This window comes from Myxine glutinosa, chromosome 6, assembly GCF_964187855.1.
Source record: "Myxine glutinosa chromosome 6, kmMyxGlut1.1, whole genome shotgun sequence".
Lineage (NCBI taxonomy): Eukaryota > Metazoa > Chordata > Myxini > Myxiniformes > Myxinidae > Myxine > Myxine glutinosa.
The window spans coordinates 47,653,314-47,671,792 of record NC_136266.1 but is presented as its reverse complement, the minus strand read 5'-3'; the positions used below and the strand labels follow the sequence as shown (position 1 = coordinate 47,671,792).

At 44.8% G+C, this 18,479-nt stretch overlaps 2 protein-coding genes across 4 annotated transcripts in view; one reads left to right on the top strand and one right to left on the bottom strand.

Moving 5' to 3' along the window:
- The window catches only part of LOC144892601 (uncharacterized), a 1,198,808-nt gene that overhangs the window by 1,019,015 nt on the left and 161,314 nt on the right, over positions 1–18,479 (bottom strand). The gene's annotated exons all lie outside the window — the stretch shown is intronic.
- Positions 1–18,479, top strand: part of LOC137429744 (interleukin-17 receptor A) — a 119,628-nt gene that overhangs the window by 65,456 nt on the left and 35,693 nt on the right. For 2 of the 3 annotated variants that reach the window (XM_068119952.2, XM_068119951.2), the window contains 2 exons: positions 6,034–6,081; positions 7,249–7,382. In XM_068119952.2, the coding sequence (XP_067976053.2) occupies positions 6,034–6,081; positions 7,249–7,382 (182 nt within the window). The remainder of the gene's footprint in view (positions 1–6,033; positions 6,082–7,248; positions 7,383–18,479) is intronic. The other variant, XM_078779818.1, reaches the window with a different exon arrangement.

The window sequence follows — 18,479 nt, the reverse complement described above, 5'->3', positions numbered from 1 at the left end:
AAGTCGAGTCCTTACGCTATATATATATATATATATATATATATATATATATATATATATATATATACAGACTTGGCATTTAATATGGAATATTTCTTTTTTTCTTGACTTCGGTTTACTTTCTTAACTCAGTATATCAATCTAGTGAGTTTATTTTACACTTTGGTGATTTATTTGTTAAAAGAACCATGTCACTGATTGTCTGTCGCAGCAAGAAGTCAACAACAGGATTATATCACAGGTGGTGTGGCAAAATGTACGGACAGGTGTATTTGATGATTGGCTTCACAGTCGGGTATACAAGGGTTGTTGCGTTCTGTATTAGTGGAAAACAACTGCTGCACGTCTCCAAAAGGTATTGCCGCTTCCTGTGGAGATGGTCCGTCAACTCGACAATGCTGTTTGTCATGGAGTGGTGGCTTTCCGAAATTACGGCATGAAACAGCGTGCTTTTGCTCGGCAGTATGGCATCACTCAAGGTCAGGTGTCAAAGATCCTGAAACGAAATGCTCAGAGGGGTGTCCCTACTCCAATACCGAGGTCAGGACGTCCCCGCAGAACCTCAAGGAGGGATGTTCGCCAGCTGCACCGGTTAGTCCGCAATGGCCATACCAAGTCAGCTAATCGGCTTAGGGCTGAGTGGCAGCAACTGACAAATGTGCCTGTATCCAGAAGGCTAGTCAACCAACGACTGGTTCAAGCAGGCTATAGTGCCAGGCGTCCCCTGAGAAAGCCACGCCTGACCAGACAACACTGCTAGCGCCGATTGCAGTGGGCCAGAGAGCACCGTCAATGGCAGCCAGGACACTGGAATCACGTGATCTTCAGTGACGAGTCTAGATTTCTGGTCTATCGTCAAGATGGTCGCGTCCGAGTGTGCAGACAAGTGCATGAAGCCGACAACAAATATTGTATAGTGCCAAGAGTGTAAGCTGGAGGTGGTGGGGTGACCGTTTGGGCTGCTTTTCATGCAGGGGGCAAAACTGACCTGGTTGTTCTGAATGGAAACCTGAACCAGTTCAAGCACAGGGCCATTCTGGAAGAAACATTGCTTCCATTTGCTCATGCAGCCTTTCGAGGAAACTTTGTCTTCCAAGATGACAATGCACGGCCTCATCGTGCTCGCATGATCCAACACTTTCTTGCTGACCGTGGTGTGGAGCATATGGAGTGGCCTGCCATGTCCCCGGATATGAATCCGATAGAGAACTTGTGGGCAGAATTAGCGCGTCAAATCGACCACTTGGACCAGCAGCCGACCTCTGTGCGTGAATTGCAGCAGGCTGTTGTCACTGCATGGCAAGCGATTCCTGTCCAAACCTTGGCAAATCTCGTGAACAGCATGCCTCAACGTGTACGTGCTCTCCTGAATGCTCGTGGGAGTTACACGAAGTACTGAACTGTAATTTTACTGTCAGTAATCCCAGTCGTAATTTAACTTTTGTTTTTGTTATAAAAAAAATTTGGCTAAAGTGCAAAATAAAGAGATACTTCTGGAAAACGTACAGAGGTTTAACACAGTACTGTCCATGAATTGAGTTCGATATCAGTTTACATCACTTTCAAGGATCAATTTATTTGTTTCGAAATGTCAAATGTGGTTTTTGTTTCTTTTAACTTAGGTCACATTAACAAAATCTAGAATAATTTCAACATAATTCCAATGAACTTTTGGTTCTAAGACATCTTGAAAAGTAAGTTCACCCCCACAAAAAAAATATTCCATATTAAATGCCAAGTCTGTATATATTATATATACACTGTATATCCATAATACGACGTTCTTCAGAGGGTATGTTGAGTCAGGTGTATGTGCTAAACTCCTTCGTATATTTTCAAAGAATAAGCCTGTGAACTGGTACGATGGCAGAAAAGGGTTGACTTTTCTCATTATTTAAAACATTTGTTTTCTTGCTTGAAGGAAAAAATCCCCAAGCAAGCAAAGCAAGATAGCAAACATTTGCTATCATGTTCTTCATTTTTTTTTTTTTTTTGTATACAAGATCGAGGCTCGTGTTGGAGCTAACATTCAATACAAAAAACATAAACGGACACATAAAACATAATAAAGGGAGCTGGAGACAAGATTGGGAGAGAAAGGGAAGCACACAAGCACAACAACAGTAGGAAACAGGGACATTGGGAGATCTGTGGAAGGCAGAGGGCTGGGGATGGGGGTTGGAGGGGGGGGGGTGGGGGGTGGGTACACAGTATGGTATCAAACAAATTGACACTACTAGGAATTTCAGGAATGAAGTCTGAGATTGAAGGAGGTGGATTTGGGGTGTATTAACAGGGGTAGAAAGATATTCCCAGATATTCTCTCAAACAACAATCGCAATTAAATAGAAACAAAGAGCCAAGGAATTACTTTTCAGTTTTACATATTTTCTTTTCGTGATGATGGTTATTACGAGGGGAGTTCAAGGTTACCTTGCACATTTTCAGACCAGCTGTTTACGTATGATACAGTCGGACCCCACTATTCGCGGATTCCGTGTACTTGCGGGTGATAAAATGTGACCTGTTTCTCTATTCACGGAAAAGTGTCCTGCAAATCCGCGGTTTCTTTTTCTATACGTGGTCGTGTTCTGGGATTCGCGGTTTTTCAGGGGCGCAAAATTTTTTTTCATGAGCTGTTAGCTTGACATACGGCATTTATAAAACACATTTTTCACCAGCCATGCATAAAGCAGCTGGACACACGCAAAAATACGTCTACGAGCCACGAGCATGACCTGCTTATACATTCACTGCTGTGTGCTTTGCGTTTTCATGGCTTTTGCGGCTGCGAATTTTAGCCGCACTATAAGCGAGCTTCACGGGATATCCCACCAGATGTGTCAACAAGTCAACCCCACAAATTATAGAATGCAAATGCTTCATTAAATCGATTACAGTTTGCAATTTATGGTAAAGCATCATCAGAGCTCTTACACAATGAAAACACTTTGGGGGATGTTCCTTCAGCTATGAAAACATGTCAAACTACGCGAGTTATGGAATGCAAACGCTTCATTAAATCTATTATTGAAATTAGCAGATAGGCTCAATACGGCATCATCCGATAACATCACCCACGAAAAATGTCCAGGGTATTCACCCCTCCCGCAGCTACCCACAATGCTCGCATTCCTACATATATAGACTGTGTCCTCGATCTCGATCATTATTCTCGTCCCTTTGCTTTGACCTGTGGTTTTGCCTCTCTCTGCTCATCGTTCAATCATGGCTACCAAGCGCAAGACCAGTGCTGGAGATGTCGACTATCAAGAGGCAGAAGAGAGTGATGAGTCGAGCCAGAAAGTGGAACTGCTCGACCGGCTTTCGAGAGGAGAGACTGCATTCTCTGTGGGCAGGCATTATGATGTCAACGAATCCACCGTTCGCTACATACGAAAGAACGAGAAGGCGATTTGTGAGAGTATTTCAGCGAGCGCTGTATCGAGTACGAAGGTGTTCACCAATGTCCGGAATGTCCGCATAGAAAGGATGGAGAAGGCTCTCAGCATATGGATTGAGGACAACACGCAGAAGAATATGCCTTTGAGTAGACCTCTCATTCACGAAAAGGCCAAACAAATTTACGATCATCTGTCTGGCGTTGGCGCTGGTGGTGCCAGCATGAGTGATGCGCCGGGCGATGATGGTACAAGCAGTGCGACCTCATTCATTGCAAGCAGGGGATGGTTCCATCGTTTCAAGGCTTGTTCTTGTCACCAAACCAACTCATCCCCCAAGCTTAGTCACAACTCCACACTTTTTTCCAGAGGGTCACTCAAGACGAGCCACAGTCCAGAGGGTCACCTTTCCCCTTGTATAGAGGGACGAGCGTACTCAGTTCCCAGTCAACTGGAATGCGGCCTTCTTTGACCACCAGATTACAGATATCTGTCATTCTCTTCACACCCCAACTTCCCGCTGCCTTCAACATATCTCCCACAACTCCCGCCGTCCCTCCCGCTTTTCTACTCTTCATTGCTTTTATCGCTTCCTCAACTTCCTTCTCAGTTATCTTCTCTGCCGGTCCTAAAACTGGGTTACTCTCTATGTTGCCATCCCATTCATTCTCTGCATTCAACAGCATTTCCACATATCTCTTCCATCTTCCTTTAATTCCATCTGCATCCACAACGATTTGTCCCACTTCATCTTTCAAGCATCTCACCCCCATCACATCGCACCTCTCTTTCGCTATCTGCTTTGCAATCCTGAATACCGCTCTCTGACCCTCTTCCGAATCCAAGCGTTCTTCGAACATTTTCCAACATGCCTCCTGCGCCTTTGCTACCTCTTTCTTTGCAGCCTTCTTGGCTGCCTTATAACTTTCATGCTCTGCCTCTTCTGCCCCCGTACCCTTCACCTTCTGCCACTCCTTGAACTTCTTCCTCTTCTCGTCAATCCTCTTTCCAACTTCATCATCCCACCACCATGTTTCCGAGTGTCTCCACATATCTCACCACGGCTCCCAACAGACTATCTTTCATTAACGTCCAACCACTTTCAAGCTCAACCACATCATCCTCTACCCTACTCAGCCTCTCTTCTAATGCCTCCCTTACTGTCACATCTTTCAACCTTCACACCTTCATTCTCGGTTGGTACTTCACCCACCGAGCTATCCTCGCACCTTTCACCCTATGTCGCAGACAACCAAGTGGTGCTGCGAAACAGCCTCCTCCCCCGGGATCACCTTTGTGTCCCGGAGGTGCCCCCTATCTCGCCTACGCACCATCAGGTAGTCAACGGTTGTCGTAGACCCACCTGACGTGTATGTAACAAGCTTATTATCCGCTTTCTGGAACTGAGTACAGTATTACAAATTAACAAACCAGCTCCATCAGCAAACTCCAAAATCCTTTCACCTTCTCCATTCCTCACACCATATCCGTAACCCCCATGAACTCCCTCAAAACCATCTGTACTCCTTCGCACATGTCCATGTAGGTCTCCTCCTACCACAACAACTTCCTCATCTTTCACGTTTTCCATCAGCTTCTCTATTGCACACCAGAACTTGTCCTTCTATTCATCGCCCCAGCCGACCTGCGGAGCATATCCCGAGATGACATTCACCAAGAGCTTTCCAATCATCATTTTCACCATCATCAACCTTTCACTCACTCTTGTCACACTCACCACAATGTCTACAAACTCCTCAGAAAACAGGACACCAACACCTTGCCACACAAACTTGTATTTCTGTCCCTGCCTACCCTTCACCATTCTCACACCACTTCCCTTCCATCTCGTCTCCTGCACACAACATATGTCCACTCTTCTTCTGACCAATACTTCCACCACTTCTCCTGATCTCCCTGTCATTCTCCCTACATTCTATGTCCCAAACCTCAGAAACCGATCTCCACGTCGGGCATCAGACGTTTCGTCGTCATAAATGGAGTGATTTCCACCCTTGCTTCGACCAGGTTCCCCACCTTGATTTTTGACGAGAGGGGGATGCGGACCCCCATGGGGTACTTCGGGCTGTACCTTCCCCATATGTAATAATTGTAATTGTCATGGTTCCCTTTTTGAGGCAATGTTTTATGGCCGGATACCCTTCCTGATGCCAACCCTTTTAGTCGCCTCCTAAAACACGCAGGGATACGGTGTACCTATTCTAAACCGGGGTATACATCCTCTGTTCATCTCTATTCATAAACATAACATTATATTTTTTTTTGGCAAGGAACGGGCACCCACGTACGGGCATGCCCTAGTATACATAATAAACATAACATCCTCTATTCATCTCTTCTTACCATCAAGACTATTTGTTAGTTTCCAGGTGCTCCGCCACTTTTCCTCTGCCACATTTCGGTGACAAACTACAGCAATTCCCTCCCGAGATAACATTACATCCAAATATTCTATTTTATTATTCAAGTTCTCAGATTTGCCAGATGTTTCCAGTCCCACTCCACATACTTTCACCCAGATGTTATTCTTTTGCAATGACTGAGGACAAATTAGGCGTTAACCTTGAACAATTCTTATGGAACGTGTGGTTTTATTTATTTATTTTTGCAGATATCGACAAGTTTCCTTTGACCAACCTACATAAAGTCCCTGAAGTTTGTAAGTAATTTTGCACTACATTTGCATTTTTCTTTCCAATAAATGTATTGCGCTTTGGCCCTACTTTTTATTTGAGTTCAAAAATCAGAGGAATTCATGGAGTGTTTTTTTTTCTTTCGCTTTGCCAGGTTAATATCTTTGTTGTGTTTGTTTTTTTTTTTCCTTTGTTTTGCCTGGATCCCTTGTAAGCATGCGTTTGGATAAATCTGCGTGAAATAGGCTAAGAATGTGGTATCGTCAATTACAACAGGTGATGATCAAAGTTGCCGATGACGTGTTTACATTGGAATTTTAGAATTTGTTGATTATTTAATTCAATGAATTGTTGCATCAACAGCAAGTATTGTCGGATGAAATTGATTTACAACTGTTTCTAAAACGTTGATGAGATATTTTAATGTAACTGACTTGAACTTGTGCATTTTATTATAAATACGAGCGTGACTTGGCACACTCCGCGCGCCTCACCACACGTCGTTTCAGAGGGGTAGGCATCTTTGACCATTTCGGTGTCTTTTGGGTCTTCATGGTGTTTTGGATCCTCTGGGCCTTTAAGGGTATTTTGGGTCTTTGAGGTGTTTTGGGTCTTCAGGGTCTTTTGTGTCTTTGGTGTCTGCAGAGGCTTTTGAGTCTTAAGGGTCTTTTGTTTCCTCTGGGTCTTTAAGTCTTTGGGGTGTTTTGGTTCTTTGTGATATTTAAGGGTCTTTTGGGTCTAAAGGGTCTTTGGGGGTCTTCAGGGTGTTTTGGGTCTTCGCGGTGTGTTGGGTCTTCGGGGGGTGTTGGGTCTTCGGGGTGTGTTGGGTCTTCGGGGTGTGTTGGGTCTTCGGGGTGTGTTGGGTCTTCGGGGTGTTTTGGGTTTATGGGGTGTTTTGGGTCTTCGGGGTGTTTTGGGTCTTCGGGGTGTTTTGGGTCTTCGGGGGTCTCGGTGGTCTGAAGGGTCTTGGGGGAATTAAAGGGTCGTCAAAGGTCTGAGGATCTCAGCAGTCTTAACGCAATTAAGAGGGTTAATTAAGAGGGTGGTAATTTTATTTGAAGAAGAATGACGTTTTCATCGCATATAAACATGATGACATAACGACATAAATAACGATATACGTTTGCTCTATTATAATAAAGATGTTTACTTAACTAATGGTCGGGCGCTTGTGTTTGTGTGCATGTGTGTAGCATGCAGGAAGCAGGTACTACTGTTGTACTCTCATGATCACAAAGAGTACTCTCACCTTGTCCTCTCCTTAGCTGCTTTCTTGCAGGAGCATTGTGGCCTCCTTGTTGTTATGGATTTGTTGGAACAACAGCAGGTATATTACAATTTGATTGCACCTCATGTTCTATCTCTTCTGAATTGGATATTTTATATATATATATATATATATATATATATATATATATATATATATATATATATATATATATATATATGTGTATGTGTATATATATATATGTATATATATGTATGTGTGTATGTGTATATATATATATGTATATATATGTATGTATATATATGTATATATATATGTGTATATATATATATGTATATATATGTATGTATATATATGTATATATATATATGTATATATATATATGTTTATATATATATATATGTATATATATATATATATATATGTATATATATATATATATATATATATATATATATATATATATATATATATATATATATATATATATATATATATATATATATATATATATATATATATATATATATATACTGTATATATATATATATACTGTATATACATATATATATATATATATATATATATATATATATATATATACATATATATATATATATATATATATATATATATATCTCCATGGTAAGATCTCCAACCTTTAATTGAACAAACAATGACTCAACGTTTCGATTAACAACATGTGACAAAGCCACACGCCTCCGTTAATCTTCCTCAGGAGTGATAAAATCATCTCAACATCCCCTTATATGCAAAGTGGGCGGGGTATATGCAAAGTGGGGTGGGCAAAGCTGGACAGCCAATTAAACCGTATCACACCGCTCTCGTGAACTGAGAACGTTACTGACCAAATTCAAAAATCAACCGCATATTAACGGTTCAAAATAATCCTGTAAGCAATGCTGGATTATAACTCAAGTGTTTAGAAAATCAGGAACAATCATTACATTGTGGCGGACACAAAAGCCCACTGGCGTGGTGACATCATTCCGCGCACCAAGTGGGCGGTGGCCACGCCCGAGGGGTAGGCGTGGCCTCATGATATACACCGGGCGCGCAGCCCGGAGCGCGCCAGTGTTACAGTGAGCTCCTGAAATAAAGACGCTTATAAGTTACCGCTTGTCCGCTTCCTCCTTGCTCGCAAGCAGCGTGCGTAACGCCGCGCTTTACTGGTGACCCCCTTGACGTTGGATCTGCCGGAGCGATCCTTCCACACGCGACGCCATTGCCATGGCCAACTTCATCAAACTTCCCGAATTTTGGGAGGCTCAGGCCGAAGTCTGGTTCGTCCAGGCCGAAGCCCAATTTCAGCTTCGGCGCCTCACCGGCGATGACACGCGCTATTGCCACGTCGTCGCCTCCCTCGGGCCCGGCACGGCCGCTCGAGTTGTGTCCGTCCTTCGCCACCCACCGGACGGCCACAAGTACGAGGCACTCAAGCGGCTACTCCTAGCCACGTTCGGCCTCACGGACGACGCACGGGCCGACCGCCTCCTGGATCTCCCCGAGCTCGGTGACACGCGCCCGTCGGTCCGAATGGACCATATGCTGTCACTGTTGGGCGACGAAGCCCCCGGTTCTCTATTCCGGGCGCTTTTCCGTCGCCAACTTCCAGCGCAGGTTCGCCTCGCGTTGGCCGGGACCGGGCTAACGGAACCCCGAGCATTGGCAGCCGAGGCGGACAAGTACTTCGCCGCTTCGGACACGCGGGCGAGAGTCGGCGTGGCCGTCACGGCCCTCGTGGCTGATGCTGCTGATGCTGCTGCTGATGCTGCTGATCCACAGCATCAGCTTATACAGCATACGCAGCATGCTGATACGCACCTCGTGACCGCCGCCACGCCCCGCCCACCGCCGCGGCGAAAACCGCCACCGCGGGGAAACCTGCCAACTCCACCGGCCTGGCGGAGCCAGCAGCGCTCCTCCAGCTCCACCACCTGGTGCTGGTTCCACGCCAAGTTCGGCCACGAAGCTCGGCAGTGTCATCCGCCATGCTCCTTCAACAGGTCGGGAAACGCCTGGGCCGGCGCTCAATAGTGGCGATGAGCGCCGGCCGTTCGAGCAGCCTGCTGTTCATAACGGACACCTTCTCCGGGCGCCGTTACCTGTGCGACACGGGAGCGCAGGTGAGTGTCGTTCCCGCCGGCACGTCAGACAAGCACGCCGCGGGTGGGGGCCCCGCGCTGCTTGCCGCGAACGGGACGCCCATCCGTACGTACGGAAAACGCTGCCTCTCTCTGCGGTTCGGAGGGCAGGTTTTCCGATGGACGTTTGTCACCGCCGACGTGCCCATGGCACTGCTTGGCGCGGACTTCCTGTGCGCTAATGGGCTCCTGGTCGACGTCAAGCGCAGACGTCTTGCCCAGGCCGAGACGTTCAGCTCGCTCGCTTGTACGTTGCCCAGCTCAACGAGCGGCTTGCCAAGCGGCTTGCCGAACGGTTCGGTTCCGGCCACGTTGGTCTGTACGCTTCCGGCAGCGGACGCATTCACCCGCCTCCTCGCCGGCTTCCCGGCCCTCACGCGGCCCACCTTCTCGGCGGGGGCCGTCAAGCACGGGGTGGCCCATCACATCCCCACCGTCGGGCCACCGGTCTACGCCCGGGCACGCCGCCTCGAGCCGACGAAGCTGGCGGTGGCAAAAGCGGTGTTCGCTACCCTGGAGCGACTCGGCATCGTTCGGCGCTCAGAGAGCGCTTGGGCGTCGCCGCTGCACATCATGCCGAAGCCCGGCGGGGGATGGCGACCGTGCGGGGACTATCGCCGTCTCAATGACGCCACGACTCCCGACCGCTACCCCGTCCCCCACATTCAGGACTTTTCCACCCGTTTGGCGGGCATGTCCTTCTTCTCGAAGGTGGACCTCATACGCAGCTACCATCAGGTCCCCGTCAGGCCGGAGGACGTCCTGAAGACGGCGGTCATCACGCCATTCGGACTCTTCGAGTTCCTGCGCATGCCCTTCGGTCTGAAGAATGCGGCTCAGGCATTCCAGCGACTGATGGACAGCGTCCTGCGTGACTTGGATTTTGTCTACGTCTACCTGGACGATATCCTCGTCGCCAGCGCGTCCCGCGAAGAGCACCTACGCCACCTCCGCACGCTCTTCGAACGCCTGGGCCAGCATGGCCTGATTGTGAACCCCGCAAAGTGCCGGTTCGGCGCCACCATAATCGATTTTCCCCTGCGGGCGGACCCCCGGCACCGCCCAGCCCCGCCGCCACGCCGCCCCCCGGTCCTGCACCCATCCCAGGGGCAGCCAGGGGCATCCCACCTGGCATCCCTGCACCCCGGACGCTGCCGATCGCCAGGGGGTGCTTCGGCCGGGTCATTCGTCGGCCCCGCAAACTGGCCCTCCAGGTGCGCGGGAATTCTGGGGGGGCGCGTGTTTTGGACACAAAAGCCCACTGGCGTGGTGACATCATTCCGCGCACCAAGTGGGCGGTGGCCACGCCCGAGGGGTAGGCGTGGCCTCATGATATACACCGGGCGCGCAGCCCGGAGCGCGCCAGTGTTACAGTGAGCTCCTGAAATAAAGACGCTTATAAGTTACCGCTTGTCCGCTTCCTCCTTGCTCGCAAGCAGCGCGCGTAACGCCGCGCTTTAACATTTAATTAAAAGTTAAACTTGCAAACAATTAAATTGTAAATTAAATTAAAACTGTAAATATATTAAAGCAAAAATTTTTAAGATAAAATAAAATTGCCATAATATCAAGATCATCACATGTGGCCCTATGCGGTAAAGGGGAATGCGGGATGGGGGGGGGGGATTATAGGGGGGGGATAAAATGGGGGGGGAACCGGAGGGGGGTTGGAAGCGGGGGGGAGGGGTTTGGGAGAGGGGTGGTTTGGGGGAGGGGGCAAATTATCCGAATAAAAACCTTGTGTGACATATTATGTGGACTCGTTGTTCAAAGTACGGAATGCCTGCTTCGTTCACACAAGAGTGGGTCAAACGCTACCGGTAAGTCAACTACCTCTTGTGTGATCGAGGTAACAGTTTCTTCTGTGTGCCAAGCCTCCAAAACACGTCTTCTGTTTCTGTTGGGTGTGAAACCCAAAATATTAACCTTATCCCATAAAGGTGTGTGGCCTTCCTTAAGGCCGTGTTTGGCAATAGCAGATCTGCTGGGATAATTACATTCAAATGCTTTTTGGTGTTCAGCAATACGTTGACCTAAGGTCCTCCCGGTTTCACCCACATACTCAGCTCCACAACCACAGGGCACTACCTATACCACCCCTGACCTATCCTTCCTCGGAAGCTTGTCCTTGACCCTCATAAGGGCTTGGCGAAGGGTGAGGGTGAAGCGAAGTGTGAAGCCCTTATGAGGGTCAAGGACAAGCTTCCGAGGAAGGATAGGTCAGGGGTGGTATACGTAGTGCCCTGTGGTTGTGGAGCTGAGTATGTGGGTGAAACCGGGAGGACGTTAGGTCAACGTATTGCTGAACACCAAAAAGCATTTGAATGTAATTATCCCAGCAGATCTGCTATTGCCAAACACGGCCTTAAGGAATTGTGTTTTGGGATAGGGTAAACACACCTTTATGGGATAGGGTTAATATTTTGGGTTCCACACCCAACAGAAACAGAAGACGTGTTTTGGAGGCTTGGCACACAGAAGAAACTGTTACCTCGATCACAGAAGAGGTAGTTGACTTACCGGTAGCGTTTGACCCACTCTTGTGTAAACGAAGCAGGCATTCTGTACTTTGAACAACGAGTCCACATAATATGTCACACAAGGTTTTTATTCGGATAATTTGCCCCCTCCCCCCTCCCTCCAAACCACCCCTCTCCCAACCCCCCCCCCCCGCTTCCAACCCCCCTCTGGTCCCCCCCCCCCCCCATTTTATCCCCCCCCTATGACACCCCCCCGTCCCGCATTCCCCTTTACCGCATAGGGCCACATGTGATGATCTTGATATTATGGCAATTTTATTTTATCTTAAAAATTTTTGCTTTAATATATTTACGGTTTTAATTTAATTTACAATTTAATTGTTTCCAAGTTTAACTTTTAATTAAATGTAATAATTGTTCCTGATTTTCTAAACACTTGAGTTATAATCCAGCATTGCTTACAGGATTATTTTGAACCGTTAATATGCGGTTGATTTTTGAATTTGGTCAGTAACGTTTCCGTTCACGAGAGCGGTGTGATACGGTTTAATTGGCTGTCCAGCTTTGCCCACCCCACTTTGCATATACCTCACCCACTTTGCATATAAGGGGATGTTGAGATGATTTTATCACTCTTGAGGAAGATTAACGGAGGCATGTGGCTTTGTCACATGTTGTGAATCGAAACGTTCAGTCATTGTTTGTTCAATTAAAGGTTGGAGATCTCTTACCATGGAGTCATTTGGATATACTCCCAACCGCAAATCTTTGCATATATATATATATATATATATATATATATATACAGGGTGAATCACATACGTCGTACTATTTTGTTTTTGAATAACTCTGTGTTGCGTGAACCGATTTACTTTTAATTTGCAGCACTTATAGACAAATGTTTCCCATTTATTATGTGAAAATTTCATTAAAAAATAATTGATTCAAATTTAGTTGTGGGTCTCGATATGGCGGCCGTCATTTTCGATCACTCGGTACAGTCTCTGCTTGTATTCGAGCATGGTTTTCTGCCGCATTTCATCAGTGATCTCCCAGAAGGAATCATGAACATCGCCCCTTTCCATCAGACTTGTGTGCCATCGCAGAATTGATGCATTGCTTGGCAGCACCCAGCTTCGACCAAACTCTGTTCGAAGACGTCGTTTCGCTTTGATTAAGCTTTTTGTGGCCTCATACCAGGTTGCAGCTTTTGCGCGCTCCTGACTGTTGTAACTTGCCATTCTTGCTGATTTTTTCTTTACATTATGCTGCTAAAAAGTCTAAAGCTGACTCTAAGACCGGTTCCATAATTATCAACGTTTAAGGGCAATTTAATCCACATGTTAATCGACATGTCATGTCATGGCAAGAGGTCAGGCTGTTTCCCATCATCAAAATGACGGCCGCCATATCGAGACCAATAACTAAATTTGTATCAATTATTTTTTATGAAATTTTCACAAAATAAATGGGGAACATTTGTCTATAAGTGCTGCAAATTACAAGTAAATCGGTTCACGCAACACAGAGTTATTCAAAAACAAAATAGTACATCGTATGTGAATCACCCTGTATATATACAGTCACGTGAAAAAGTAAGTACACCCCATGTAAAGTTTTAACTTTTTCAACATATTTCAACATACAGCTATTTGATCTTTATTTCAACAATATTGATCGATCAAGGTGATATAATACAACAAATATCATGAAACATTTACATTTTGTAGTCCATTGTATAATTTAAATAAACATAAATGCAAATTTCGCATGTGGAAAAAGTAAGTACACCCTTGGCTCGAATAGGTGGTATTGCCCCCTTTGGCAGAAACAACCTCAAGTAGGCGTTTCTTATAACTGTCTACCAGTCTCTGACATCGACTGGGAGAAATTTTTGCCCACTCCTCCATGCAGAATTCTTTCAGCTGTGCGATGTTTGAGGGGTTTCTTGCATGCACAGCTCGTTTCAAATCCCCCCAACATGGGGCCTTTGAGGGGCCTCTCACTCACTCACCGCAGGCAGGTTGGTGGTCTTTCCGTCTTCTACCGACTCCTCTCTGGCCTTGCCCCCCCAGCTCTCTCTGGGCTCTGTCCCGCAAATATTCCTACAGGTCGCACAAGATCTGCCTGCAACCCTCTTTTGGTTAAACTGCCAAAATCAAGACTCTCTGCTCACCTTCACTCCTTCATTCCTCTTTTCTCCCGCCTCTGGAACAAACTCCTCACTCTCTTCAATCCCACTCCACCCTCCAAGTCTTTAAAACAGCTGTTCACCACCATCTCTTATCTTCCCCCATCCAAAACCTTGATCTTTTCTACCCCCGCTAATTTCACCCCAATTCCCCTTTTTGAAATACCAACTTCTGTCCTGGAAGTCCTTGGTGTCCTTGTGCTTTATACTTCTTCCCCCCCCCCCCCCCCCCACTTCCCATGCCTCCTCCCCCCGGGCCCTCTCCCTTCCACACATCTCCCTGCTCTCGGATGTTGTGTTTGTGTGCTTCCCCGTTTCTCCCCATCTTGTCTTCCGCTCCCTCTTTTTGTGTATTTTGTTTGTCTGGTCGATTTGTTTGTGAAGTAAATGTTAGCTCTTTCACGAGCCTCGATTCAGTATACAAAAAACAAACAAAAAAAAAAAAACATCTCGATGGGATTTAGATCCGGGCTTTGACTTGGCCATTCCAGAACCCTCCATTTCTTTCTTTTCAGCCATTCCTTGGTTGGTTTACTGGTATGTTTAGGGTCATTGTCATGTTGCAAGGTTCACCTTCGGTTGAGCTTCAACTTTCCGATAGATGGCCTCACATTATCCTCAAGCACCCTCTGTTACAATGAAGAATTCATAGTGGATTATATGATGGTGAGCTGCCCAGACCCTGATGCAGCAAAGCTGCCCCAAACCATAATATTTCCACCACCATGCTTTACAGTTGGTATCAGGTTCTTGTTGTCAAATGCTGTCTTTGGTTTTCGCCAAACATGTCTTCTGGTACTGTGGCCAAATAGCTCTACCTTTGACTCATCTATCCAGAGCACATTGTTCCAGATGTGCTGGTCTTTGCCTACGTGTTCATTGGCAAACTTTAGTCTTGCCCTGATGTTCTTTCTGGACAGCAACGTTTTCCCTCCTGGCACACCTCCCATGTAGATCAAATTTGTGCAGCCTCTTTCTAATGGTAGACTCGTGCACTTTGACATCAACAGTGGCAAGAGCTACCTGTCGGTCCCGTGATAAAAATTCTGGGGATCTTAGAGACTTCTTTCAGCATCTTGCAGTCTGCTCTCGGGCTGAACATGCTGGGGCGGCCTGGCCTGAACAAGTTGGCAGTTGTTTGGAATCTTCTCCACTTGTAGATGATCTTCCGGACAGTCGAATGATTGATTTCAAATTGTTTGGAGATCTTTTTAAATCCCTTCCCGGACTCATAGGCATCTATAACCTTCTTTCTGAAGGCCTCAGAGAGCTCTTTTGATCTAGGCATGGTGATGCCGCACACTTCAACAACAAAGAGCAAACCAAACTAAATGTCTGAGGTTTAAATAAGACAGGTTCCTCCAAGATCCTCTCTTATGATGTTTTAATCATTTGCACCTGAGCTGGTGCACCTGATTCTAATTTTAGGTATTTGAAGTAGTGATAAATGTAGGGGTGTACTTACTTTTTCCACATGCGAAATTTGCATTTATGTTTATTTAAATTATACAATGGACTACAAAATGTAAATGTTTCATGATATTTGTTATATTATATCACCTTTATCTAACAATATTGTTGAAATGAAGATCAAATAGCTGTATGTTGAAATATGTTGAAAAAGTAAAAACTTTACATGGGGTGTACTTACTTTTTCATGTGACTGTATATATATATATATATATATATATATATATATAAAATATAATATTATATATTATATATTATATATTATATATTATATTATATTATATATTATATATTATATATTTATATTGGACATTTCAGTGTATTATATTTATATATATGTATTTTTTATATATACAGTATATATATATATATATGTATTTTTTATATTTATATATATGTATTTTTTATATTTATATATCTGTATTTTTTATATTTATATATATGTATTTTTTATATTTATATATATGTATTTTTTATATTTATATATATGTATTTTATATATATATATATACTGTATATGTTTGTGTATATATATATATATATATATACATATATATATATATATATATATATATATATATATATATATATATGTATATATATATATATATATATATATATATATATATATATATATATATATATATATATATATATATATACATACACACACACACAGACTTGGCATTTAATATGGAATTTTTTTTTTTCCTTGACTTGGGTTTACTTTCTTCACTCAGTATATCAATCTGGTGAGTTTCTTTTACACTTTGGTGATTTATTTGTTAAAAGAACCATGTCACTGATTGTCTGTCGCAGCAAGAAGTCAACAATAGGATTATATCACAGGTGGCGTGGCAAAATGTACGGACAGGTGCATTTGATGATTGGCTTCACAGTCGGGTATACAAGGGTTGTTGCGTTCTGTATTAGTGGAAAACAACTGCTGCACGTCTCCAAAAGTTATTGCCGCTTCCTCTGGAGATGGTCCGTCAACTCGACAATGCTGTTTGTCATGGACTGGTGGCTTTACGAAATTACGGCATGAAACAGCGTGCTATTGCTCGGCAGTATGGCATCACTCAAGGTCAGGTGTCGAAGATCCTGAAACGAAATGCTCAGAGAAGTGTCCCTACTCCAATACCGAGGCCAGGACGTCCCCGCAGAACCACAAGGAGGGATGATCGCCACCTGCACCGGTTAGTCCGCAATGGCCGTACCAAGTAAGCTAATCGGCTTAGGGCTGAGTGGCAGCAACTGACAAATGTGCCTGTATCCAGAAGGCTAGTCAACCAACGACTGGTTCAAGCAGGCTATCGTGCCAGGCATCCCCTGAGAAAGCCACGTCTGACCAGACAACACCGCCAGTGCCGATTGCAGTGGGCCAGAGAGCACCGTCAATGGCAGCCAGGACACTGGAATCACGTGATCTTCAGTGACGAGTCTATATTTCTGGTCTATCGTCAAGATGGCCGCGTCCGAGTGCGCAGACAAGTGCATGAAGCCTACAACAAAGATTGTATAGTGCCAAGAGTCCAAGCTGGAGGTGGTGGGGTGACCGTTTGGGCTGCTTTTCATGCAGGGGGAAAAACTGACATGGTTGTTCTGAATGGAAACCTGAACCAGTTCAAGTACAGGGCCATTCTGGAAGAAACATTGCTTCCATTTGCTCGTGCAGCCTTTCGAGGAAACTTTGTCATCCAAGATGATAATGCACGGCCTCATCGTGCTCGCATGATCCAACAGTTTCTGGCTGACCATGGTGTAGAGCATATGGAGTGGCCTGCCATTTCCCCGGATATGAATCCGATAGAGAACTTGTGGGCAGAATTAACACGTCAAATCGACCACTTGGACCAGCAGCCGACCTCTGTGCGTGAATTGCAGCAGGCTATTGTCACTGCATGGCAAGCGATTCCTGTCCAAACCTTGGCAAATCTCGTGAACAGCATGCCTCAACGTGTACGTGCTCTGCTGAATGCTCGTGGGGGTTACACGAAGTACTGAACAGTCATTTTACTGTCCGTAATCCCAGTCATAATATAACTTTTGTTTTTGTTAAAAAAAAATTTGGCTAATGTGCAAAATAAAGAGATACTTCTGGAAAACGTACAGAAGTTTAACACAGTACTGTCCATGAATTGAGTTCGATATCAGTTTACATCACTTTCAAGGATCAATTTATTTGTTAAGAAATACCAAATGTGTTTCTTGTTTCTTTTAAAGGTCACATTAACAAAAGCTAGAATAATTTCAACATAATTCCAATGAACTTTTGGTTCTAAGACAACTTGAAAAGTAAGTTCACCCCCACAAAAAAAATATTCCATATTAAATGCCAAGTCTGTATATATATATATATATATATATGTATATATATATGTATATATATATATATATATATATATATATATATATATATATATACACACACACACACACGAGGGGCAGTCAATAAAACCACCGTTTAGAGGCCATTTTTCCCCGCAAAGCGGGGGTTGGCCTTTTCGGGGACCGTGGTTGTTGTTGTTTTTTTGGTCCCCTTTTTGAAGCAATGTTTTACGGCCGGATGCCCTTCCTGCCGCCAACCCTGTTTGTCGCCTTTTTACGATAAACAGGGAATTACCTGTGTACTGGTACTCAATTTGCCGACCTCTGAAGGATGACAGGCTGAGTCAACCCCCCTGGCGTTAATTCAGCGATTGACCTGGATTCGAACCCAGGATCCTTGGATCCTAAGCTGGCACCCTATCTGCTAGCCCAACACCAGGGACTTAAGTAACCTTAAAGCAGACAGTCATAAGCAGTCAGTCATAAGCAGTCAATAAGTAACCTTAAAATATTTTTCATAACTTGTTTATTGCATGTACATGTGTAACACTGTTATTTT